The sequence below is a fragment of the Diaporthe citri genome, assembly GCF_014595645.1.
Source record: "Diaporthe citri strain NFHF-8-4 chromosome Unknown scaffold_1, whole genome shotgun sequence".
Taxonomy (NCBI): Eukaryota; Fungi; Ascomycota; class Sordariomycetes; order Diaporthales; family Diaporthaceae; genus Diaporthe; species Diaporthe citri.
Window position 1 is genome coordinate 6,027,659 of NW_025064846.1, and position 24,529 is coordinate 6,052,187.

Here is a 24,529-nt window from a genome sequence, read left to right on the forward strand (position 1 = left end):
CAACTTCACTAGAATCTGTAGCAAGTCAGTTGCGGTCCGTTACTTGTTATCTATCTACAATAGCAACAAATTGGACTGGCTAATGTGTAATGCACCACGCCGGCAAGGCTGTACATAGGGCCGGCAAGCTGTTGCGTCTTATGTTCGGAAGTACTTCGTTCCTGGTAGAACAAGATTCTAAGGTGGAGAAAAGGGACGTTGTTGTTACATCATTGTCTATAGCTTTGTCATATATCCAACTCACGATCATGTTCATGTGTCCATCATTTTTACCGCAACGCAGTGAAAGAACAACACTCGTACCACGCCACGCAAAAAGTGCATCCTGCCATTGGGAGGTCTACCATATCAACTATTACCTAGAGAGAGGCAATTTGCTGGCGCCGCCCAGTGACCTGAAAGATATTGTGGAAAGGGTCGAGAGTATAACACCACGAGAACCATAGCTTAGAGGGTTTCACTTGATGTTAGGCTGGTGATCGCCATCACCTCAGCCATATTGTGCGTTTTTAGCCTTGGAACCTGTAATGGTATCTTTAAAATGGTGTTTTTGATTAAGAGAGAGGAGATCATACTTCAGCTTTTTCCAAGACCCGATGTCGTGGTCCAAGCCTCCGCCAAGCTACATGCGTACCAATTGCCGCCGATCAGCAACACGTCGACGTAGGACAGTGGGGATACCTGAGGCACGCCTGCGTCACTATTTCCTGGCGCTCATGGTTCAACCACAGCAGAGCAAGCTCGTACGTCCAGTCTCACCGCAGAACTTCCCTCAAAGTACTCGCCCATGAAGATTCGGCCAGCATGCATCCTACACCAGGCGCTCAATCCGAGCGTCCTGCGAGGTTTCAACTACGACGAGCACGGCCTTTGGCGGAATATAGCCATATGAGTGCGCCCACCAATTTCGAACACAATCAAGAGGCGTACCTTTATGGGAACAATCTCGACAGCTCCACAGCCTTCCGGGAGCATGACAGGCCATGGATCAGCATCCCAGCTCAGGCCATCAGGACGGCTCAGCTGGGCTTCATCGCTTGTGGCGTGCATGGAATAGTTCTTGCATCGTTCTGGGTGCTCGTCCTCATTGCATACGGTGTATTATGGAAGCCAGGTGCCTGGTTTCTGGTCCCATGGGCTGCCCTGTGCCTCATTGGGTTTCTGTTGAGCTTCACTATCGACCAGGCATCACGCAGACGTTCGAACAGTCGAAGAATGTGGATGACCTACGCTTCGATTCTGCCCATGCTGGTATGCTCATCTCCCTACTTCGTACACCTGCGCTGTCTGGGCTGTGATAGGAGCGTGACTTACTAACTCCGACTCACATAGTTCCAAATTGTATCAGTCCTACGCTATAAGACGCGCTTTGCCTCGTCGTTCCTCTATGGCCATCTGATGGCAAATCTCCTTCTGGTACGTCCAAAACCTGCCCTCGCTGCCTTATTTGAGGCGTATATAAGACTGATTTGTGGGCTCAGGGGCCCGCTCTCGTGTGCCTGAGCAATGGTCTCTCGCACGAAATCTTTCCCGTACCGAGCGCCAACCAACTAAGAAGCATGATGTCCTTTGGCCTCACAGGCATTTTGGGCATGTTGGCTTGGGTGCATCTCTCCCGCCACAGAGACTCAAACTTTTCCCAAACCAGCAAGACGATATTCTCAATTACAGCACTTGTAGTGATAACTGGGCTTTTCTTATGGACTGTTACTTTTCGCACACGCACACACGTCAATCTGTGGCATCACGAGCAGCCCGAAGCTGAATACGAAGCGGAGCGTCCCTGGCCAAATGAGTTTTATGGCAGCTACTCTGACACCTTGTTGTTGGACAACGGATCCATCGCCATATTTGCCACTATGTTGGCAATACCGTGTTCTTATGCCGTGATATCTGCTTCAAAGGATCCACATCCAGGCTCATACATGTCAGAAGATCTTTTGAGCGTTATTTTACTCCCCATGTTGGCAAATACTCCGGTTTTCCTTCTCGGAATGCGGCAAGCTGCAAGAAAACACCTCGACGAGCCCTTTGAGCTGAACCATGCTGTTGGTGTTGAGTTTGCGTACATTATGACGGCTATTATCCTCATCAAAAGCATCACATTTAATGTGCAGGTCCCTTTCGAGTCGAACCCGGCGGATTTAGTGTTCCTCGGGGTCGCCTCAATTACCTCGCATCGCAGCTTTTCAAGCCACTGTCAGCCCACCTACATGGATGGCGCTCTCTGCTTAGGGCTGTAAGTTTAAACCCATTGACTAAGTACACTTTTGAGCCACCCTGGAAATACTGATACCATCTCACATAGGTACTTGATAATAGCCCTTGCAGTCCTGATCGCTAATGCTGCTGATGCAGGTCACCTGTGAAATGTGCAGGCACTTCTCTTTAGCACTATCGGTGTGAAGCAGGTACCTAAGAAAACTTCAGCCAGGAAGAAGAGGGCTCCATTGTTGTGAAAATACTTGGAATTCGAAATCATAATACCGAAAAGACTTTTCAGGGTTTCTATCTGTTCTTTCTTTCTACCATTTCCAGTCTATTAAACTGTATCAGTGATACGCTATGTAAGTTGTGGCCGCTCACATCAATCCAACATTTACACTCGAAAGAGCTTCTATTCCCCCCTAATTCAAAGAACCACAGGTGGTGTATACTTCCTCCAACTCCTCTGCTACCCCAAACCTAGAAAACTGATTGCTGTTACAATCCAGCTTGTGCCAGTTGCCCACGGATCCTGAATGCCCCTACATGATGTTCGCTCCCTAAAATCTCTGGATTGTTAAGTACAGAAACTCTTGTTGCCCTCTTCAAGAGTCTTAGAAGTGAAATTGATCAGAGACAAGCCTCTGGAAACAATAACGTTTCCCCTAGTTGCAACGGTGCTTGCCGCTTTTCTACTCACAGTCTTGCTGTGAGACAGACCACTGGAACCGGTAAACGGATTGTTCACCAAAATACTCGACGCATGTGCACAGTGAGGAGTTTTATTGGTGAAGAAAGACACCTCTTGACTCAAAATACCCGAGGCTCCATCAGAAGTTGTATAGAAGTGAGGTGCCACTCAAAGTAAAGGTATCGAACATAACCTGTCCAAGAGAGACACGTCACTTTGTCCGAAAAATACGTCCTTGAAAAGTGACAAGGGGCTCTCTTGCCTGCCGGCATCGTTAGCCTGTGCATTGCACAGGTCCAGGAAGACAAAGGCACCGAAGTTACCTTATCGGAGAACTTCCTTTTCCTGCTACAGCACCCGACAAATTGAAAGCTGGCCGCCTCATCGCACACGATCCCAGAATCATGGACGGTCACGAAAAGCTCAGTGAGACTCGAAAGGTTTCGCAACGCTGTGCGCAAGCCCGCAAGGGCCATCAGGTGGTTTCATTAGATGCTATATCCAGTACGCTCTCATACATGTGTGTATGTTGGTATCCGCGCAGCATGGTTATTGTATGTGAAGAATCGAAAGGTATGACGAATGGTTGTTGTACAGGGTAGTTGGTATATGAATAGCGCGGCATCCACGACTCCAAGCTCGTGGCTTTTTTCTCCTCCAGTGAGAATTAAAACAAAACACAAGAAAAAAGAGAATTGCTAAATAACTTTCTTCCTGACTCCTGATATTGCGTCTAAAAACACGCTTCCCATGCCTCGTGATGATCGGTTGCAGTCGTCGTCTCCGCCGCGTGTGTTGCTCGGCGTGCAATGCATTTTCAGCTCCTTGGTTGGCAGCTTTCAGTTGCTATAGCATCCAATCGCGATCCCAAAGCTCCCTCTCCGCCTCCTCTTCAAAAGCCCGCCTCAGCGTTGCCGAATTTCTCGAGCCGACAAGCCCCGTCCCAGCATCGACACGGAAATTGACTAGGTCGATCGAGTTCCCAGGGCTTAGTGTGACATTGCTCGCACTTGCAATGGTCGCCGATGACGATGAGAGAAATGACTGAAGCGCAGTTTGAGCAGTCGAGGCATCCGCAACCGAATCCTGCTGAAGAACGAACAAGATTCCAACTCGCGCAAAATCCAGGACGTCGTTCGTCACAGTGAATACCGAGCCCGGGTTGGTGGCAGATGGCGGCACTGGAGAAGGCGTTAACAAGGAAGGAGTTGATGAGGATGTTGAGGATGTCGTTGGGACTGGGGTGAGTGACGGCGGAGGCCAGCTGCTGGTGAAGGTTCTCGTAATCGTGATGGTCGTAGTCGGTAGAGTCGTTGGGATAGCCGCAGATGACGTGGCAGGTGTGTCGGAGATTTCGATCGTCAACGTTGTCGTGGTCGACTGGCCTGCCATGACAGTTATCGTGGCAATCTTAGCCTCTTGCAAGGCAATGGCGTTGACGACGTCGAAGCTGCCACCAGTCATATCCGTCACGGCTTCAGCGGAAGCACCGAGAGCCGTGCTCTGACCATTCAAGGTCACAAGGGCATTCTCAGCTGAACAACTGAGGTTGCCTGCGTTGAGCTTCGAAAGGATCGTGGTACCGGACAAGGGAACCGAGAAATTAGTCTGTGCCTGTGCGATGAGACGCGGGAGAGCGTTTCCCACTGTGACATTACTGATATTAGTATCGCCTGATATGGTGGCGGTGGTGCAGCCGATATTGTCTGCTACCGAGCAGTCGAAGCCTGTGAAATTGTTGATGCAGATGCAAGAACAAAAGCCGTTGATGACGACATTAGTACCGCCATTCTGGCAAGTGACCTGTCTTTGGCATTGTTGCTCTGCTTCGGCTTGCGTGTTGACGTTTTGTCTGCGGACGACGAAAAACTCTATTGGAATTATCACGGCGGCAGCAATGAGGATTATGACGATGACGACGATGGTGATGAAGCCCCACAGCGGTAGCCCGCAGCAGCGACGACCTTTCTTCCCGCGAGTCGATTCAGTGCTTGATGACGTGTCGTCTGGGGCACCTCGGGGAGTCAAGTTGTTATTCGTATTGATGTTATTGTTGTTGTTCCGGTTCAGAGGTGGGAGCGGCCACGACATAACGGAGTCGCGTATGCTTTGTCGGAGACCTCCCTGACGACTCTGAGCCTGAGCTGGCGGTGGAAACGCTGCAAGCATGTCTGAGAAACCAGACTGGTGGTTGTCATAGTATTCATCTGCGGCCAAGGTCAGCGAACCCCCCATTTGAGAAGTATGCTTGTCGTTTACTTACCAGACTCCTTGTCAACGTTTGCCGACTTAGTTCCAGCGCCATAAAACTCAACCGGAAAATCATCGAGATCATTCAACCGACTCGCTGGCCTTTTGCCTCTGTCCAGACTCGCAGCCAGCCTTGTGGCTCTTCGAATAAGATCCGGGAGACTGGTCAGACTGCCTCGCGCCTCCGTATCCCTGACAGCGTCGATATCGAGTCGTGGCGGTCGTCTTATGGCCGACAACCGGCTATACGCGCGTGGCTGCAATGGCGCGGGAGGTGGAGGCTGTGAGGATGCCGACATTCTCCTAGACGTTCTCGAGTCCACTGCAGATGCCGCATCGTAAGCATTCAATATGTCGTCAGCGGTTAGCGCGGCTCCAACTGGGGGAGGCTTCGAGCTCTTGGTGGAAGGAACCGTCGTGGAAGAATTTGAGGATGGTTCCAGGTATCCCGTACCCTCATTAAAAGGACTGGGCTGCATAGGCGTCGGTGACGGTCGCTTCTCTTCGCCCCCCTCCCCAGTGACCTCACGTGAGCCCGTCGTCACAAGCGCAGCTTTCCCTCTCCTCCCAATGCTCGCACTCCTGACCAACCGGCTTTCGTCTCCATAATCTTGCATCGAATGCGCTTCGGATGGGCTCGACTCCTCGACAATCGTGTCATCGTAGAATGCGTCTCCGTACAAAGGACTCTGTGCAGGCGATGGCGTGCCCCAACTTTCCGGCATGGCTGCGCTTGATGCATATGATGCATGGGACCTCGACCTGTCGCTTTCTTCCGGAATCGGTGAGACATACGAAAGGTGTGAGTAGAACGACGATGCGCCACGTCTCGCTGAAGGCGGTGGCCCCAAGTTGACACTACGTCTCGGTGGTCCAACCGGTGGTGGCGGCGGCGGTGGCGGAGCTTGGATTGGGAGCGGGAAATCCGGGATCGATCCCACTGAAGACAACGTCGAAGGTCGAGATAATGTGGATGGTGTCTCGGGTATAGATGAACTTATGGTCTCCGAATCTCGACTATACTGTGATTGGTACTGGAATACTGGAGTCGGGTCCTGTATTTTTGATCCGTCAAGTATTGACGGCACTTCGCTTGGGCGGGGCGGCCGCTGTGGAGGCTGACTGCCGGCTGGTGGTCTGTAAGGTTCCGAATCTGATGAACTAGCAGGAGACGCGATGGGGCCAGGTAAAGGCCACTGCGGGATGGGTTCCGGCCTCGATATGGGAAGTGTAATTTGGCCATCTTTGTTCTGAAATCCTGGCGGTGCTTGAGGTCGTTGCTGTCTGGGCATGTTGCCAGTTTGAGGCCCCATTGGAGGTCGACTCCTCGGAGGTATTGACGGCGCGTCCGGGGTCTCATTTTTCATCGCCGCCTGTCGCTGGAGAAATGTGTTGTAGTCCTCCCTGGGTAGCCCTGCTTCTGCCCGCTCCCTCGCCCTCCTGATAATATCCGCTGCTGACGGTCGTTCCATATCGTTTCCATATTGAGGTCGACTCATGAGCAGTCACCAGTCCAATTGTACCACTTAGAAAAAGCCTTCTGGACAGGCCTGCGGCTCCCCAGCTTTTGCCGGTCCTTTCAGACCTTCGTTGTCCCCGACCTGTGGATTACATGCACGATGATCCGTTCAGCTCGGTGCAGACTAGGCGTCGTAATACGCTAGTGATCAAAAAGTCCCGTGGGATGACGAATACGACGAGAATGAGGGTCCGTAGCCTGACGTTGTGCGTCCTCGGTACGGTCACACGAAGCTTCCTCTTCCGTCTAGTAATGGGCAGTCAGAGATCTTGATCGACAAGAGACACGACCTTAAATTCAATGTTGCAAAACCGACGGGTATCCACGCATCGGTAATGGGGTGGCGACGACCGGCGACGACGAGTCAAAGAGGTGAAGGTGAGTGAGCGACGGCCTCTACAAGGGGCGAAGAATCAGACGAAGAGGCAAAGACAAGAGAAAGCAGGTAGTAGGAACGAATTGTCGACGACTTCCTGCGACGAACTGATGCTTGGGCCTAAGGGTGATCACTGTCAGTGGATGTTCGTCACCGTCGCAGATGATGTGAATGTGGAGACAAGTGAGTCCACAAACGAGAAAAGAATGTCGCGAATGCGGCGCAATGACAAAGAACCAGCCAAGATTGGAAGAAAAGGTAAACCGCTCGAAGGTTGGACAGGCGGACGGACAGATAGACAGGCGGACAGAGTGTGAACGGTTGGGGGTGGGAGCGGGAGGGTCGCATGCAAGCCGACCCACGCAGGCCAGATACAAGCCAGGGCATGTAGCGTAGAGGGCAAGGGGTACCTGAGCAGCGAGGTGCGAAGTCTCAAGGAGGGTAGTCATGAATGAGGATCACGTACGTTCGGTGTTTCGGCAGGTCTGGTCAACCACGCGGTCGTCGAGGAAAGCGAGGTGTCGCAGAGTTTCGCGGGTGCCGGGACCGTGTGGAGAAGCAGAAGGTCGGTTCGGCGTGGGTGAGAGCGCTTGAGCAGTGAGTGCGTGGTTGAGCAGCATGTGCTGAGTGAGTCGTATCTCGTCGACGAGATAGATTTGTGCTGCTTGACAGTGACTCGATGCGGTGGTGGGTGGACGGAGTGGGCAAGCCAGCGCGCAGTGTACCAGGCACTGAGAGTTCCAGGAAAGTATCACACAGAGGGGTGTTTTGGGAGGACGGCGGCGACGATGGGGCAGAAGAGAGAGCCTGGGCTGCTAGAGTAGCGGACGGACCGGTGGAGCTGCAGTGTCCGAAAGTCGATACGATGGTGGTGGTCGAAGTCTTTTGGCGTTTCAGATATGCGGGACAAGCAAGGAGTGCCGTGCAACCTGCCTGAAGCCCTACTGCGCAATCCAAATTGCTGGCCCCTTGGCACACGCACCAGCAGAGGTGGCTGGCCCGGTACACAGTACACGTAGGCGTGGTCAAAGGCACCAGGTCCCTGTCGAGGATCAATCGAACACCTGGTCCAGTCAGCGGTGGTGCTGAGATGCTGGTCTGCGATGCTGGTCTGCGATGCTGGTCTGCGATGCTGGTCTTCGACTGTGGGAGGTGCCTCGTGGTGGTGGTGGCGGCAGCGGCGGCGGCGACCGGATCTCAAATCTCAAATCTCAAATCCCAACCCAGCCAAGCAATTCGCCGAGGTTGTGTGCTGCTGCTGCAGCTGTGTATGTGCGTGTGTGTGTTTCGGCAGCCAGAAAAGGAGGCCCGCAGACTATACAAGCGGAAAATAGCAACCAGGAGTTGACTACTGCACGAGCTGTTTTCGTTTGTAGCTGTGTTGGAAACGAGACGAGCTGCTCACTTTTCTCCGGCGGGCTCGGCCAGAAATGTACGAATGCTCTGCCGTCTGGAGAAAAAGGCCGTGAAGACCTCGGTAGGTGTCACACACACCAACACATGCACACAGACACAGACAAGATCAAATCAAGAAGATGAAGCGAAAGTGTAGGAGAGTCAGGAAGCTCAAGAAACATCAGCAAAGAAAAAATTATACGATGCAGTCAGGCAGGAGCGCCGGGAGAGTGGGGGCGGCGGGCGCAAGGAGTCGAGCGGTCGTAGTGTGCGGCTTCCCTCTGGCGTGCGTGTGAATGTGTGTGTGCTCAGACAATAATAATAGTGATGTGAGATAAGGAGGGCGAATTGGGAAGGAAAGGAGTGAGCGGAAGGAGCCAGCGCCCCAGGAATATTACGCCGTACAGAGTTGTAGACCCAAGGTACTGACTGGACGAACATATGACATGTGATGGCAAGTGGAAACCTTCACTCCTCGAGCATGGGGGCCGGACGACCTGTCAGCAAGTATTTGATTTGATTCTGGCTATCATTCTGGTTCTGGTTCTTATCCTGGCTTTGTTGTCTTTTTACGAGCAGGCAGTGCTACAGGAGAGGTACAGGTGGAGCATGGAGCACGAGGCATGTAAGACGGGGTGTATATCAGCTCGAGCGATGCTCCTTGCTGTCGCGAAATGACTTCCAACGACAGAAGCTGGCGATTCGATGTCGTTGCTCAAGACACCAGCGATAGCAATCAGCCTGCTACAACACCCAGTGACAAAACACAGGTTGGCAGATGGACCACGGGGACCACAGCCGGCGGTGGAGATGAGAGGGAGCCTTGGGTTCAATCTCGCGAGATGAGGAATTATGGAGAACAGAGGGGAGAAGAGGGGACGAGCCAGTCGAGCTTAACCCGTCCCCGGGCCTGTCCCCGTCCTGGTGCCCGCCCTTGGCCGCTCCCCTAGCCCTGCAGGTCATGATTCCTGCTCCGTCAATCGCATGCGGGGCCATGGAGCCAATTGAGCCGTGAGGGCCGGCGTCATACTCCAGATGGCAAGCAACACGTGCGTCTGTGTGTCTGTGTGTGTGTGTGTGTGTGTGTGTGTGCGCGCGCGCACGCAGGCACGGCGATACCACCCATTCACGGTCCCAAGCGAGGCCAACCAAGGCCTGTCAGGTTTCCAACTGTATGGGTCCAGGACCATCATCACGCAGCACGAGGGGGCCACCTGTTCGGATCTTGACTGATCTCCATCCACGACCGGGTTTCTCGTCGCATCAAGCTGGTGCAGGCTGGCAGGTCAACAAAGGGCCGGCCCTCGAGACTCGAACTGCGCTGTTCTGGAAACCACCTGACACAGGGATCAACCGTCCGACGCTAGGCATCCTGGCATCCCGCCCATACCTACATACACAGCACATTGTGCTATTTGTTGCCCTGCACGACCTGGTACGCGTACCTGGCCACCAAGCCTGACGGGGAAGGTAGTCTACCTACCTGGGTACGGGGTGCGGGACACGGGGCAACACATGCAACCGTAAACCTGCAAATGCAGGAACCACGGGCGAACCTGGGTGGCCAGTGCGCGGCGGCCAGTGTCGAGTCATTGAGACCTCCCTCTCCTTTCCTGTCCTTTCTCTTCGCGACCAGTCTGCCTTGCTGTGCAAAATCATCATGTACAGCCCGTCGTCTCCCCAGGCGGTGCCTGTCGCAAGGGTATGAGCGACTTTGGGAGCATTTCCGAGCAACTTGAGATGGGGGCTGGGGGTGCGGCCTCCTGGCCAACTGCCTGGAGGCTGCGATGTCCTCGTCTACCATCATTAGTTGCCGTCTAGGTACATACCGTGCGTCAAGCTGGAGAGAAGCCAGACATTTGCGACAAGGTATGTGCAGTGTGGCACAGAATACGGAGTACGGAGCACACAGTACGCGGTACATGGGATGTCGTATCTTCGGACCAAGCTTGGCTAGATCTTCAAACCTGGCATCTGGCGACATCCGAGTTCCAAAACCAACAACGCTACGCTACACAATGGCCCAAGTTCAGGACGGGCTGGACGTGACCCTTCCCCCTTTACCCACCATCCTCAACCAGACAGACCCCCCGCCCCCGGCGCACACTAAATAACAAATGGCCCTTCCTTCGCTCCCCTGATTGACCGGACGACGCAATGGCCGGCAGGATCCGATTTCCCTCGATCGACGTTGACGTGGTTCCTGGCCCCACGTCCATCGAGTAGCACGGCAGCTGGAGCTGAGCTGGAGCTGAGCTGGAGCTGAGCTGTGCACCTGCAGCTGGAGGCGAAAAGGCTAATAACCCCAAGATCTTCAGACTTTCATCCAAGAGACCAATGCGGCTGAGTTTAGGGCAGGCCACGCACGACAGACTTCGCGGCTCGAGCGGGAGCTTGACCGATGTATACACATGCATCTGCGTGGCCATGCCCGCCGGCCAGCCATTCGGCCTTGGGGCTGGTTCTTTTGCATGCCGGATGCCGGCTGAACAGGTGCATACCTACCTGCATACACATGAGGGGCCATGGCAGACGAGGTCAGTGTTGGCCGAACAAGCCTCCGTCATGACAACAGTCAACAGAACCTCTGCAGCAGCCACACGGACAACCCTCATCATTTCGCGCTGGACCACGGAGGTGGCACCAATTCAGGTTTCACGAACACACACGCAACGCCATGAGACTCCCAGCCAGGTCTCTGTCTCCTCTGCACCACCAAGAACAAGACCAGCTAGCCTGCGTCCGGTGCCTACCATCCTACTGGGACAGCACACGGCTACACTAACCAACTACGGGATTGTCTAGCGGTGCAGGAAAGGCACGGGCTTGCCAACGCCCGAGCTATGCAGACACGATGCCAATGAAGTGGACGCCGCTCGGCGCCGTCTGTTCTCAGATAGAACGCCCTAAAATGAGCCTCACTGGGTCCAGATGTCGCCAGCTTGACCCAATTTCCAACGGTCCGGACGCGAAAGCACACGAGTACCACCTCATCATGCATGTCTGTCCCATTTCCCATCGCGCCCGTTACGTCTCTGCTTTTCCATCAATCACGGCGCATTGTGAGGACTCTGCTCACCAAGAGTCTTGTACAGAGCCTAGACCTATTCGAGCAAGGTTTCATTCTTTCGCGGGCGGGCTCGGTCTCTGACGAGCCGTATCTCATCATCCCCGTGTTTCATCTTGACAAGGGTCCTCATTTCATCCCCGGATACCGAGACATCAGCCTTTTTTCCCACGGCGCGGCACGCTTCCACCGTCGGACAATGACGTTGTTGATATCCATTTGTTTCTGAACGAGACCAACATCCGACGATGGAAGACAATGAAAAAAAAAATCAAATATGGCGGTGACAGCCTTCACCGACAGATGTTTGCGCCTCTATTGTCCACCGAACCGACTGCCAACGGCGGTGTCTCTCAAGCCACCACTACCGCGCGCGCTGATTGGAAACAGGCACCGAAAGCTGAGACCAACGCCAGGGTAAGGGACCCCCGGACAAAGACTCTCAATTAAGGCTGTTGGATGCGGGCCGGCCGTCGACATGCAGCTATTTCAGCCTGAATTGGGACCTGTTTGAGTTCCTCAGGACCCTGGATTCGGTGATAGAATCCATAGGCGAGCCATCCCAGGAACCGTCTTTGGACGTCCTTCAGCCAGTGCTGGGAACAATAGACCTTCACCGAGCCACGCACGGGAGATCCCAGCTACACGACACGTTCGCTACTGGCAACCGACGTGTTCCTGAGATCCAGCATGGACTGGTTGCTTGGCTTTCATTCGCGGCGGACGCCCGTTGATGCTTGTCGGCTCACCTGTAACACTGCTAGCATCGGAGTCTTATTCGGGCTCGTACGGCGACGGTGGGAAATTACAAGCGCTAAAGGGAATCGTCGCTATGCAATGAGCCAGAACTCTTGTTCCCATTGCCCAGTCAACGCCCAGTCGCCCAGGTTTTCCCGGTCCTTCAGAAATCTCCACATCCCATTGCCCTTGACATAACCTCACACATCACTGGACCGCACTAACAGTAGAGCGCAACCCAAGTGGGCTAGCTGTCCGGCCCTGCGTGTCGATCACGCGAGCTGTCAGTCTTCGGACCGAAACATGAGCGGCAGCATCGCCAGCAAGGAGCACGGGGCGCGGGGCAGTTGGGCTCTCTTCATGGTTCAGAAACAGGTCTGTGGTCGAATGGGGCACTGTTTGGGTCACCGATCACAACGGAGCCCTTGCGTTTGGCTCGAGGCCTGTCTGGCCAACGAAATTGCAGATGCGTGGCGACAACCTTGTGACCTGAGCTGGCAGCGTGCGCAATCACAATGTACTCCATATGACTGGTCGTGGCCGTCGGCAGCTAGTGCCCGGGCGCACTGGGATGAGGCGATATAGTGCGCCACGGCATATATTATACATTATCGTTATTCCATATACCGCCAAGCATGGGTTTGGAAAGCGTACTATGGCAATAGAACAGGCTTTATGGCTAAGTTTCGCATAGGCTGGGATTTCCAGTTGGCCTCGGCGTATCAAATGGCCCAGTATGGAGACGTACGAATAGCGTAATGCGCATGTTTCAATTACGATGAAGTGCTACCACACGATGGTGAAATGTCACCTGATCGGGCGGCTACAGATCTAAACATGCCTCGTCGTAGCCCAAGTCTGTCCACGCTGTTCAGCTGGATTCAAGCATTAAAGGTCACTAGTAGTGAGAGACTATATACAGCGTTGTCACAAGGCATGCAGTGAATAGAAATAGCGAATTCAAGAGTAGAGATAGCATTGAATTGAACCTCAGCTCTAGGTTCTCTCTCCTTGGCTCGAATACTCTTCTGAATTGATGTATCTGACACCAAGAAGAGGCCGGAAAGAACGAGTGGATCTATCTTATGCGAGTATTGGGTAGGAAAAGCCCTCCTGTCGGCGAATTGTTTGTACATATATAATGATGATAGCTTTGGGCGGGCAGTTCTAAGAAAACCAGGCTTCGAGGATCAGATCACATACAGTGGTTCCTCACCGGCATGAGGATCCGTCATCTTGTTTGCGACGGCGGTGGCTGCAACAGCCCAGTCTGCTACAACCCTTCTAGCCAGGCTGTCGTCCTCAGGCTCCTCAGGCTCCTCAGCCGTGTCCTCAACAGGAGCCTGCCATGTGACAGTAACCTTTCCCAACCGCACCTCACGATCCTCGCCCAGCTCCGGCGGGCAGGCATCGCCCACAGACCAGGCCTGCTCCTCGGGGTCATTGGCGACGAGGACTCCCAGCTGCCTGGCCGTCCAGGTGAGGGTACAGGTGAGGCATTCGCAATGTCCCCTCAAAAACCAGTCATTTTCGTCGCCCGGGGTTGCGAAATCCTCGGTGGGCCAGAACCCACAGGTCTCGGTGGGCTCGAGTCGGACTCTCTCGAGGCTTGGACATGCTGATGAGAACAGCGGAGGTAGGTCGAGGGCTTGGTTGAGCTCTTGTTGCAGACGTGTTGCGAGTCGACGAAGCTCTGGGTCCTCAAAAGGGTTGCCGGGGTCGTAGGGCCCCAGACCTGCGGACAGACCCAGACCCAGGTTGTGCAACTGGTGAATCTTGCCATCCAGATCAATAACGGGCGTGGCAATGTTGCTCAACTTGTCGATCGTGTTGCTCGCCGAGCGAGCCTCCTTGTATCCCGCCGGGACGATCAGCGCCTTGAGCCTGGCAAGTTCCTCTCTACTGATGATACTTTTCAATGAGCCTGCTATGTGTTAATTACCTGCTACGGGTCCCAAAGTGATACGTCCTGGAACATCCTCAAGCACATCAACGGGGGAACCGTAAAAGGAGAAGAATGTGCTTACCATGCCGACGGATCTCCAGCTCGTCGATTCGGAAATTGAAGTAGATTTGGCTGCTTCCATTTTTCGGACAAGCAAAAGCGATCTCGTAATACCGGAGGGTCTCGTGTCGCGACTCCTGGTTGATCCAGAGCGTCACCGGCAACGGAGCCGTGCTTGTAGACACTGTCGTCACTTCATCCTCGTTGAAGAAGTCGTAGACGTTCTGTTCTGCAGCTCTAGCATAGAACTCATAATCCGACAGGTCCTCTGGTCCACCCAGCCAAGACCGACTGAGGATGACGCGTCGCGGCTCCCAGCTCATCGCGTAGATTTTGAGTCGAAGCTCAGCAGGCAGGGTATTGAAGGTCGGCTGTGTTGCGGCTTCATCGCGTCGCAAAACGTCTGTTGCTTCACCCTCAGGCTGGTCGTTGAGGTTGATTTGAGGAGTCATACTCAACTTGGGAAGACTGCCACCATGCTTCAGATTGAGAGAGAGAGACTGCTTCTTCTCATCTTGCGCGGCACCTCCTGACTTCTCGAACTGACTCTCAAGCTTGACCTTAGGAGATGGTGACTGTTCAAGCTTGTCTGCTCCCAGAAGCTTTTTAGTCCTAGAAATGCCTGGTATTCAACGTTGAGGATTCATACCTTTGGAATATGCATCTGCCTGCTCGCCTGCGCCCAGGTCGCTGCTAGATGAGTAAGGCATCTTTGTCCCTTGCTCTGCTGGGTGGCATAACAAGTCAGGTGTAGTTCCTTTATACCTGGAGTCTAGCACTGACCTATCGAGGCCTCAATGGACCTCTAGGAACCCTGATTGCTTCCCAGAATATCTGAGGTGGTGAAAGCAGCTTGTAGCCTGCTGTGTTGGCTTGCGATGCAGCCTTGGTTGGAGCTTGATTCAGGGGAGTGTCAAGCCTAAGTGTCAAGCCCCATTCGAAAGACTCATTCTTACTCTCAGGGCCAAGCTGTGTGTTGTGCCGGTAAACTTCGCAAAGGTGAATAGATTGCCTGGCACGCGTGACTGTGGCGGGGCCAGTGATGAAGTGCTGTATTGTCTGTTGTTGGCAGGTTGTGATGACGAAATGGCAAACGCGCTGTCTTGTAACCCAACCTCAACTCAGGCTGGAGCTTGTTGAAGCACGCGTTCGTCTGAACATCTGTACACAGCTTCCTTAGCAGGCTGATCAAGTCAAGCCCCTGCAAAAAAGATTCAGTCCAACTGTCGTCCAGTCTTATGTTGGACAACCTTGTCGGGTCTGAACCCTTTCATCAACCCCTTACTTCCTTCTTGGAGCCTCGAGTACTCAGCGATGGCTGAGAAAGCCTCATCCATGTTGCCCCTGATACACCCCGCGATGCCCAGCCCCGCGATGCCCAGGACGGTGCCACGACCTGCTGGAAGCAGTGCTCAAGCAGACCTGACCGTCTCCCAGGCCGCCCTCCAGACAAACGCGACTAAGGACCTAGGCCAGGATGTCGCCACAGTTGTGCCAAACGGAGGCCCCGTCTCCGAACTGCTGAACTTCTCGAAGCTACCGTGCGAGCTGAGAGCCCAAATCTGGGAGTCGACTTGGGAGCCACGAGAGGTCAAGGTCAAGAGATACATCGACGCCCAAAAGAGCGATTTGAACTGTGCCGGCAGCAAGATCAAGATCCAGTCCTCCCACCGCCGCCACCAGGATAGACTCCTCCACTCCAATGCGGTCATGCTCACGGAATGGGACGGTTCCCCTTCCGTCCGGGCAATCGGACGGGATGTAACTGTTGCCCAGCAACAAGCCACCAACGAGGAGGAGGACGAGGAGAAGAAGAAGCTCTCGCACAACGCGAAGAAGTTGGCCAATCGTCCGGACAAGATCCAGCAGAAGGACCTCCAGCGGGTCCGGACCATCGCCACGACCGCCACCAAGCCTCCGGCAACCCTCTTCGTAAATAGGGAGTCCCGCTACGTCACACTCCGCCGATATCCGTTGGCGTTCGCGCTTCCGGGAGGCGAGTCTCGCGTGAACTTCAACTTTGCCCTGGATACCCTCGTCCTCTCCCGCCACGCGCAGCTCCCTCACACGTTCACCAAGGCCGACCTCAGCCGGCTCCAGCGTATCAGTGTCCCTGAGGTAAAGCCCGACGACTCTGGCGACTACAGGGCCGTTGGTAGGAGCACCGACTACCTCTTCCAGGACAAGGGCGCGGATGGAACCCTGGTTGGTGACATGATGAGCGGCGCAACGCCCGAGGAGCAGGTGGAGGCCGTCCTCGCCCCGTCAATGGCCGTCCTGGGCGCGATCTGCCCCAAGATCGAGCGGATCATCTTCTCGCCGATTACCACGTGCCACGAGGTTTGCCCCAGTACCGGCCACAAGAGCTGTGCCAGGAACTTCGCCAAGAACGGCCTCCCACTCCCCACGTACAAGGTCGACCACGACGACGAGACTTGGGAGCAGGGACAAACCACCATCGCAGACTGCAACAGCCATGCCAACGAGCCGAAGATGAAGCGGAACTTTGGCCTCACGCAGAAACACTACTCGGCACAGGCAGGCAAGGTCGAGGGCGTCTTGTTGTACCGGGATCACCGAACCGGAGGCGACAACTTTGTGGTGTCCATGTTGAGCGTCCAGCACGACGGCCTTCCGGACCTGGGTGGACCGGCGTACCACACCAAGATGCGTGTGTACAAGTGGGGTCGCCGGGTGCGCCAGGCGGAGTGCGCGAGGATCAATCTGGACTGGCTGCTGAATGTCGGTGACACTGTGCGGAAGATGCAGACGCTGGATTATGAGTTGTAAGCTCGGAAGAGTGGTCAGCGTGAGTGTTGTGCTGCGTTGCAGTTTGTGATGAGGACGACTGCCGGCTGCCGGGCAGGATGAAGAAGGAAGTACCCCACAGGATGCTGTCGGATGTACTTAAAGGTGATATCAAACATTGTTAGGCCGGAAAATGATGGACAACACACTTGACGTTAGTCCTTACAAGATCTGTCCCAAATCCATCTTGCTGGTGACAACCCATTATGACAGATGAAAGTAGACAAGAGTAAGTCAAGAAATTTGTGGGAAGCTGCGGAGGTGGATGTTTAAAACCGAAAGCCATCGCATGCAACATTACCCGGGGGCAAGGTGTCCATGAGTAGACTCACACGGATATGATCGACATCGTAGGACAAAACAGCAGCCGGGTAAGCACATCGAAAGGAGGGAAGACAAAGAGGACTGAGTTGTGCAAAGCGGCCCAAACTACCACGGAAGCAAGGGGTTGGGACTGGCAGAAGCAAAGAATAAACTCGTGCAGTAGCTTTCGACAAGAATTCATCCTCTTGTCATTTGGGGTATCTAATACTCTAATGTAATTCTTATCTTCACATCTTGTCATCCTGCCATGATCCAAGGATGTTAGCTGGAGTGACATAAATGTTCCTACTTGGACTGCATAAACTTCGCTTCCGTAGTTCGTCTCAGGGGGGGTTCGGTACAAGGAACTGTGGAGCCATTTGCCTCATGTCCACCTCATCCTCTGGAAGGTCTGTCCGTCTCAACATCCCCTTGCCGTGTCAGTCTCATCAGGCTCTACGGCCGAGACGGTTTGCTCGATATCCTAGACAGGCTGCAGGGATGGGCCAGAGCGGATCATCTCCTAAGATCCAGTTCTCGCCGACGTGTTCCGATTCATGAGGTTGGTGAAGAAATTCTGAAGGTTCTCGGTATCGATGGGCTGCTGTGCCTGTGTGCTATCATCAACGGGGCTCTCCGGCTCAGGTGATGAGCCATATGCTTGGCGGTCCTGATGAAGACGTATTAGCTATCGGTAGACTTGAAGCAGCTGCTGTTTCCACCGAGATCCACATACCTGTAGGCGCTTCATCATGTCGTCGGCATCAACCTGGATGCCACCGACGTTGAATTGCACCGGTCCGATATGGTCGCTGACATTGACCTGGCGACCGTCTTCGTCAACCTTGGCGGGCTTCTTTGCATTCTTGGTGTCATTGCTTTGGTTCTCCTCCTCCATCTTTTGCTTGAAGGTTTCCAGTCTCTGGGTTTGAGATGCGAGGAAGTCCTGTGTGTCCATCGTCTCTACTTCCAGTTTCGTTGAGTGTGTGTCTCGTCCGGCCATCTGCAGAGCATCAAGAGTTGGGTTCCTGATCGATTCCTCAAACGTCGTCACTGCCGAGCCAGGTGTGATCTCATAGCCGTCTATGTCGTAGTCATCACCGTTCGCTTCTCCATTCTCAATAGCCTGGTTCCTGCCTGGGGGAGGGAACTTGGTCTCCAAATCAATAGACCATCCCTCACTCACAGCTTCGACGTCAAAACCCTCACGTAGAACTCTGATTTTGCCCCAAGAGTCCCAGTTCGGAGGCACGGCGACCTTGTCTCTGTCGATAACGTTGGGCTTCAGGGGCTGCTTCTTTAGAAGCGAATGTATGCCAAGACTGGAGTGGACAAGCGTTGGTAGCTGGGATGGCACGGAAGGCGTAGTGTAGATGAGTGATGCGCCGTCTTGTCATTCTGTTAGCACGTGCGGGCACTGCCGGTCAAAGGGAGTTGCTTACGCCTGAGCAGTATCGTCCGCATGAACTGGAGCACGACATCAAATTCTTCCTCCTTCCAGCTCTGCGTCTTCTCCAAGTACTCCATCTTCTCGGACTGCTGGTGTGTTAGACCTTTTACAACCGGCTGAGACGAAAGGAAGACTCACGTTCTGGCACACGACACAGAGGGGTAGGCCTAGAGGTTCCTCCCATTCACCTGGGCCTAGCGGTAATGACACATCGCCCTCGCTGGCCGCCGTTGCCGTTGTGCCGTCGAGGTTCAGAGAGCCGCCGCGGCCCCTCTCTTTCCACAAGCTCATCCCTTCCTCCATGGCTATCTTGCTCTCATCCGGCAGTGCAAGCAGGACAGTCCGCAGGAGCAGCATCCATTCTCTGAGCTGCCTCACCCAGGACCATGGTTCCGACCAGTCTAGGAGGACGACCAACAGCGTGTTCGGTATCGATTGCGGAGTGAGGAGTGGCTTTATGAGCGAGGCGAAGGAAGGCGAGGGACTGGTCAGGAGATACGTGGAGATACGGGCCAGTATGTCTGTGTCATGTCAGCGATTGACCCGCTTGGTCGAGCCTGAGGGACGGGCCGCATACCTTCATGGTCTGCATCGAGCAGGTCATAGTATGTATAGCCGAGCGCAAACTGGTTGGCCACGGGAGGGATTTTGTTCTGGCGGTCGTAGTTCCGCCGCAGCTCGTTGTTGGAGAGGGACTCTATGAATTCGCGTTGCGACTCGACGGTTCCGCCTGGCAGTCACAGAAATGGTCAGCGCGCGCCGGGCGTGCACAGGTCTTGTGGGAGTCTCGCCGGCGTACCCATGACGAGAAGGTTCCTCTCGGGCAATCGCTTCCCGCTGGCAACGGAGTCGAGCATAGAGCTCCACATATCCTTCTTTGGCTCGCCATTCTTGCTCTCGGAGCCGCCAGAGGCAGTCGTGTAGGTTGAGAAGCGGTTGGAATTCGACGCCATATTGCTCCTCCTTGATCCGTCGCAAGAACCTCAGATATGCGCGCTGTCGCCGCTCATCGCAGGGCGTGTTGGCATACGCGATGCGGTGTAGACGAGGCAAGCTCCCTAGCCGTTGGGGAAGCCGGGCAGGTTTGGGCGCGTTGGAGCCGTTCACTGCAGTGGGTGCGTTGGGACAGGTGTGCCGGATCGCATTGGGAGTCGTCTTGAGATGTGTTGGATATCTTGTGCTGGTGACGTTTTGGGGAGCTGTGCTGGAACTCTTGTCCCACTAGCAGCAGGCGTCACCCAGAGGTCCAAGTTGTTTACTGAATCAGAGTCTCCGGCCTGTCATCAGGGGGCCCCTTGCATCATTCCATGCAGGGGGCTTTTGGATGGCTCAAAGATCCCACCTGCTGTAGCACCGCGAATTGGAGGTCTTGGCCGAACAGGGTGCCTGCAGCTGTGACACAGTTGGCCCCAGCTGCCAATAGCGTATCCGTATACGGTCCCAGACATTGTCCTGGGACCTGGTCATGCTCCCTACAGTACAATCATCTTTGGGATGGCCTTCTCTAGGCGGCCCTGGAACACAACACGGGATGAGCATTGTTTGTACTTGGTACATCTTTCCTGATCTCCTGAGTCCTTTGGTATATGAACTGCCTGTACACAGCAGTGAGACAAGAGCTCTGTTATGGAGATTGCCGCCATCAGTGTGTAGTTGCGAACGAGCAGAACATGAGGAACATTCATTCAAGTCAAGATTGCAGACATCGGAATTCTTGCACCCAAGATGCATGTATTCTCTCCAAACCACATGCAAGTCCGTGTCGTTTGACGGGAGAAGACCGTCTACGAATCTACCTAATACTACGGGGACGAAGCTTGCTTGGACAATACAAGGTATCAAGTTACCAAGAATTGAGTTGTTGCGGTTATTATCATCGTTTCCTTTTCTGAAATACAAGTGAATCAAGACGAATTGCAGGTCAGCTTGCTCTGCGGAAGGGGATCCTTGCACTAAGTACCGGCGCCACTTCTGGGCCTTCAGCCTTACAGACGTCACCCAAAATTCGCCCAGCCTCGCGACCACTCCATACTTCCTCAACTCGAGTGCGAGGAGGAGCGCAACCTCGCCGCCAGCCACCATGAACAAGATACGAGCGATCCAGGAGCTCAACAAGAGGGAGATCGAGCAGGGAATGTGCGTACAGCCCCCCGCAACTCAGAAATATTGAACACAGGCCCTCTCCAACAGCACAAGCTAACGGATGCAACCCGCGGACAGCTCCCCCAGCGCCTCCTGGCATGTCGACTACCGCGACACGGCCTTCGTCTACTTCGGCGGGCTCCCCTACGAGCTCAGCGAGGGCGACGTCATCACCATCTTCTCGCAGTTCGGCGAGCCGACCTTCCTCAAGCTCGCCCGCGACAAGGAGACGGGCAAGTCGCGCGGCTTCGGCTGGCTCAAGTACGAGGACCAGCGCAGCACGGACCTCGCCGTGGACAACCTGGGCGGCGCGACCATCAACGGCCGCATGGTCAGCGTCGACCACGCGAGGTACAAGCCGCGGGACGACGAGGACGTGGACGAGTGCCGCGTCGACTGGGAGACGCTGCAGAGGCGGGAGAAGCTCGCCAAGGGCGGCGGCGGGGACGACGACACAGATATGGGCGAGGGGAGCGACGACGAGGCGGCCGCGAGGAATCGGCATCGGCCGATGCTGAAGGAGGAGCGGGAGCTCATGCTTCTGGAGCAGGACCACGACGACGACGACCCCATGAAGGCCTTCCTGGTCGAGGAGAAGAAGAAGGAAGTCGAGGACGCGCTGCGCCGGGCATCGAGGAAGAAGAGGGACGGCGGCGACAGGCACACTGGCCGGCATCACCGGTCGCACAGGTCTCGGAGGGACGACAGCGAGGACGACGGAGACCAGCACAGGCGCAGGCGCAGGAGGCACGGCGAGGAAGACGAGGACCGCAGGGAGCGATCGAGGCGCGACGATGCCCTTAATTTGAAGGATGCGGACGAGGATGACCACCGCCGCGAGAGGCGGCGCCGCGACTCACGGGAGCGCGATGACAGGCGTGATAGAGATCGCGACGGCCGCGAAAGGAAGCGGGACCGCGACAGGGAACGTCCGCGGCATGATCGTGAGGGCTCCGAAGACCACAGCAACCGCAGGCATCGGACCTCCGACCGAGACCGAAGTCATCGGCACAGAGATAGGAGTAGATCACCTTGAAGGCAACACGGAGATGCAGTATCATTGAATCATTGAATTATTTATGTGAGAGTGGGGCATTTACTGCTTCCCAGTATCTCCAAAGCATGTAGGCTACCGAGCTGCTCTGATTGCCAGTCCTGTTTTACCTGTGCAGAGCCAGTTCATTATGCTCGACCTCATGTGAATGTAACCATCAAACGCCGTAAAACCAGACCGAAAACATCCAGGGCCTATTCCACATCCACCTCGAGCAGGCTAACCCCATGTTCCACTGGTTATTATTCTCGATACGCCCTCGTCAACCCATGCAAGGGTGTCGTAATCCGATTTCCTTGAGCCGCCTTGGGTTCCTGAAGCGTTCAGCAGATCTCGTCCTACATGTCTCTGTAGTAACGCTTCCAGCCCTCGCGGCGAACACGGCGGCGACCGTCGTCATCCAGCTCCACCTTGAACTTCTCCCAACGAGCATCGATGCCCGCACCAACGACAATGATGGTGTCCTCGTCGGTCCACGCCAAGATACCCTTCGGGGGCCTCGTAGTACCGAGGCTTGCGACATCCGAAAAGGCGGGGACGCCACTGGTGGGCTCATCGCCGATCTCGAACGGGGCGGACGCGAAGGAATACTGGTCCGAGAAAGCCCGCGGCATGAAGGGGATCTTTCCCAGAAGACCCCATTTTCCCCTGCCCTCCTCGACAGCTGCAGCCGTAGCACTAGGGCGGCTGGCTGGGAAAGTGAGGCTGATCGGGCTCGATGGCGACTGGAGATCTTTCAGGTTCTCCTGGGAGGGGACGTCGAACACGTGGAGGGTGCCCTTGTCAGAGGTACAGGCAAGGATATTACCCAGCCTGCTGAATCCCAGCGAGAAGATGATCGCGCTGTCCATGCCACGGCGAAGCTCGCAGATGCGGGCACAGTTTCGAGTGTGCCAAATGCGGATCAGGGTTCCCTAGAGCGGTACGCATAAGATTCCTGCACTTGTATAACGTGATACACTGGAATGGGAAAGGGGAGCCTACCTTGTCACTCGCAGTGGCGAGCATATCGCCCTTCTCACTAAAGGCCATGGCCCTCAGCGCAGTGGAATGAGCTGGGATGATGCTCACGTTGTCCGTGGCCAGCTCAACAAGTCGCACGTGTCCAGCGGTGGGGCCGGGGAAGGCGATGTGCTTTGACGACATGCAGATCAAGCCGTGAAGATTGTCGGCAGTCTCATAGACTGCCACCTTCTGCATGTCCTTCGGCTTGTTCCATGGCGCATGAAACTCAACACTGTTTTGGAGGACAACGATAACTTTCTCTCGGTTGATGCGAACGGCACGGACGGGGGTCTTGACACTGATGGAGGAGACGGGCTTCTTCTTGATGACCTCCCACAGGAAGACCTGGTGAGTATCTGTGAGCATGAATGAGAACAGTCTGGGACCATGTAACGACCTACCTTGTTGGCGGCGAACTTTGGCATGCGGCCCCCACCGACCAGAGCGATGATGTTCGTCTGACCAAGCATCTGGGCAAGGCCTATGCCTCCTGCGAGGTCTGGCGGAATGTCAGTCTTCGGGACTTCAGATTCCTCAGCATCTCAGAGTTTCACATACCTTGAGTGAGGGACAACTGACCGGAGTCAGCGTGAACGACTGCCTAGCGTCAGCTATCATGAGAAGTTGGGACATAGGTCTCGTGCCAAGACTCACCAAGGAAGCCATCCTCGAGTCCGACCGTGAAGTGGAGGCCAGAGTCGCTGAAATTCGCGGACAGCACGCGGGTAGGCCTGTCTGGCTCTATCTTGGGTCGGGTATCCATCTTGGTGGATCGAGGCTGATGTTGTGCTTTGTGTCTTGTCGAGGTTGTTTGGAAGTGATTCAGACTCGAGTTCACCACAAAGGGTGTAATTGTTTAGGTATCCTAGTCAAGAGGTTGGTTGGTGGGCAGGGAGACGAGTCCCTCCAGGAAACAAGAAAACGAGGTGCAAAACAAAGAGAGGTGCCTAGCCTTTAAATTCTACGGCAACCATGTTGTCGGGAGTGATGTCGTTAAAGCGGGACCTGCGAGGACGGTGGTGCGAGGACGAGGTATCGTGAATGGCCGGTCTGTTGCTGTGAGACCAAAGGCCTTCGATGAACAAGCTGACAGGAACAATGCGAGAGTCTATAGCAGGCCGCTCCAAATTGCCAGGAGCCTGAATTGACAGGTCAAAATATGGGGCAGATTAGCAAAGCATAGGACATCTCGCAGGCCATACTCTCTATAGATACTGAAAAATAGCTATGCTTGGTTTTGATCCTGAGAGGTTCGTCGTGTAAGTCCGCATATATCTAGTAGGTAGTCTAGTAAGTCTGTAGTCTGAGGCGGGAGGTCAGATGATCCACTCACCGTGACGCTGCCAGCTGGCACCCGCCGTGGAGACCAGTTGAGTGAAGTACCTCGGTACCTACCAGCCTGCCCAGGTCCTCAGAGCACCTGGGCCTCTGCACCTTGGAGGCTAGTCCACAGTGGGACTAGCGCCTCAACTGGGGAAGGCAGGAGGATCCCCTGAATTGCAGCTCTGGGAATCTCCCCTG

General features: G+C 54.7%; 7 protein-coding genes across 7 annotated transcripts; 3 read left to right on the plus strand and 4 right to left on the minus strand.

Annotated features, from left to right (window-relative positions):
• Positions 1-804: 804 nt before the first annotated feature.
• Positions 805-2,369, plus strand: INS49_001593 (uncharacterized protein; the record flags this gene model as incomplete). Its single annotated transcript, XM_043162418.1, has 4 exons — positions 805-1,251; positions 1,333-1,416; positions 1,482-2,239; positions 2,309-2,369. The coding sequence occupies 4 exons, from the start codon at positions 805-807 to the stop codon at positions 2,367-2,369; spliced, it is 1,350 nt and encodes a 449-aa protein (XP_043030924.1).
• Positions 2,370-3,742: 1,373 nt separating this feature from the next.
• Positions 3,743-5,871, minus strand: INS49_001594 (uncharacterized protein; the record flags this gene model as incomplete). The annotated part of the gene is made up of 2 exons (XM_043162419.1): positions 3,743-5,103; positions 5,160-5,871. The coding sequence occupies 2 exons, from the start codon at positions 5,869-5,871 to the stop codon at positions 3,743-3,745; spliced, it is 2,073 nt and encodes a 690-aa protein (XP_043030925.1).
• A 7,560-nt stretch (positions 5,872-13,431) lies between these two features.
• Positions 13,432-14,956, minus strand: INS49_001595 (uncharacterized protein; the record flags this gene model as incomplete). The annotated part of the gene is made up of 3 exons (XM_043162420.1): positions 13,432-14,168; positions 14,269-14,835; positions 14,896-14,956. The coding sequence occupies 3 exons, from the start codon at positions 14,954-14,956 to the stop codon at positions 13,432-13,434; spliced, it is 1,365 nt and encodes a 454-aa protein (XP_043030926.1).
• A 604-nt stretch (positions 14,957-15,560) lies between these two features.
• On the plus strand, positions 15,561-17,036 carry INS49_001596 (uncharacterized protein; the record flags this gene model as incomplete). The annotated part of the gene is made up of 1 exon (XM_043162421.1): positions 15,561-17,036. The coding sequence occupies one exon, from the start codon at positions 15,561-15,563 to the stop codon at positions 17,034-17,036; it is 1,476 nt and encodes a 491-aa protein (XP_043030927.1).
• An 844-nt stretch (positions 17,037-17,880) lies between these two features.
• On the minus strand, positions 17,881-19,760 carry INS49_001597 (uncharacterized protein; the record flags this gene model as incomplete). The annotated part of the gene is made up of 6 exons (XM_043162422.1): positions 17,881-18,027; positions 18,094-18,746; positions 18,800-18,893; positions 18,946-19,328; positions 19,385-19,537; positions 19,607-19,760. The coding sequence occupies 6 exons, from the start codon at positions 19,758-19,760 to the stop codon at positions 17,881-17,883; spliced, it is 1,584 nt and encodes a 527-aa protein (XP_043030928.1).
• A 1,127-nt stretch (positions 19,761-20,887) lies between these two features.
• Positions 20,888-22,013, plus strand: INS49_001598 (uncharacterized protein; the record flags this gene model as incomplete). Its single annotated transcript, XM_043162423.1, has 3 exons — positions 20,888-20,943; positions 21,028-21,878; positions 21,925-22,013. The coding sequence occupies 3 exons, from the start codon at positions 20,888-20,890 to the stop codon at positions 22,011-22,013; spliced, it is 996 nt and encodes a 331-aa protein (XP_043030929.1).
• Positions 22,014-22,341: 328 nt separating this feature from the next.
• INS49_001599 (uncharacterized protein) lies at positions 22,342-23,771 on the minus strand (the record flags this gene model as incomplete). Its single annotated transcript, XM_043162424.1, has 5 exons — positions 22,342-22,917; positions 22,988-23,353; positions 23,410-23,507; positions 23,567-23,605; positions 23,663-23,771. 5 exons carry the CDS (start codon positions 23,769-23,771, stop codon positions 22,342-22,344), a joined length of 1,188 nt encoding a protein of 395 aa, XP_043030930.1.
• Between the last annotated feature and the right edge of the window lie 758 nt (positions 23,772-24,529).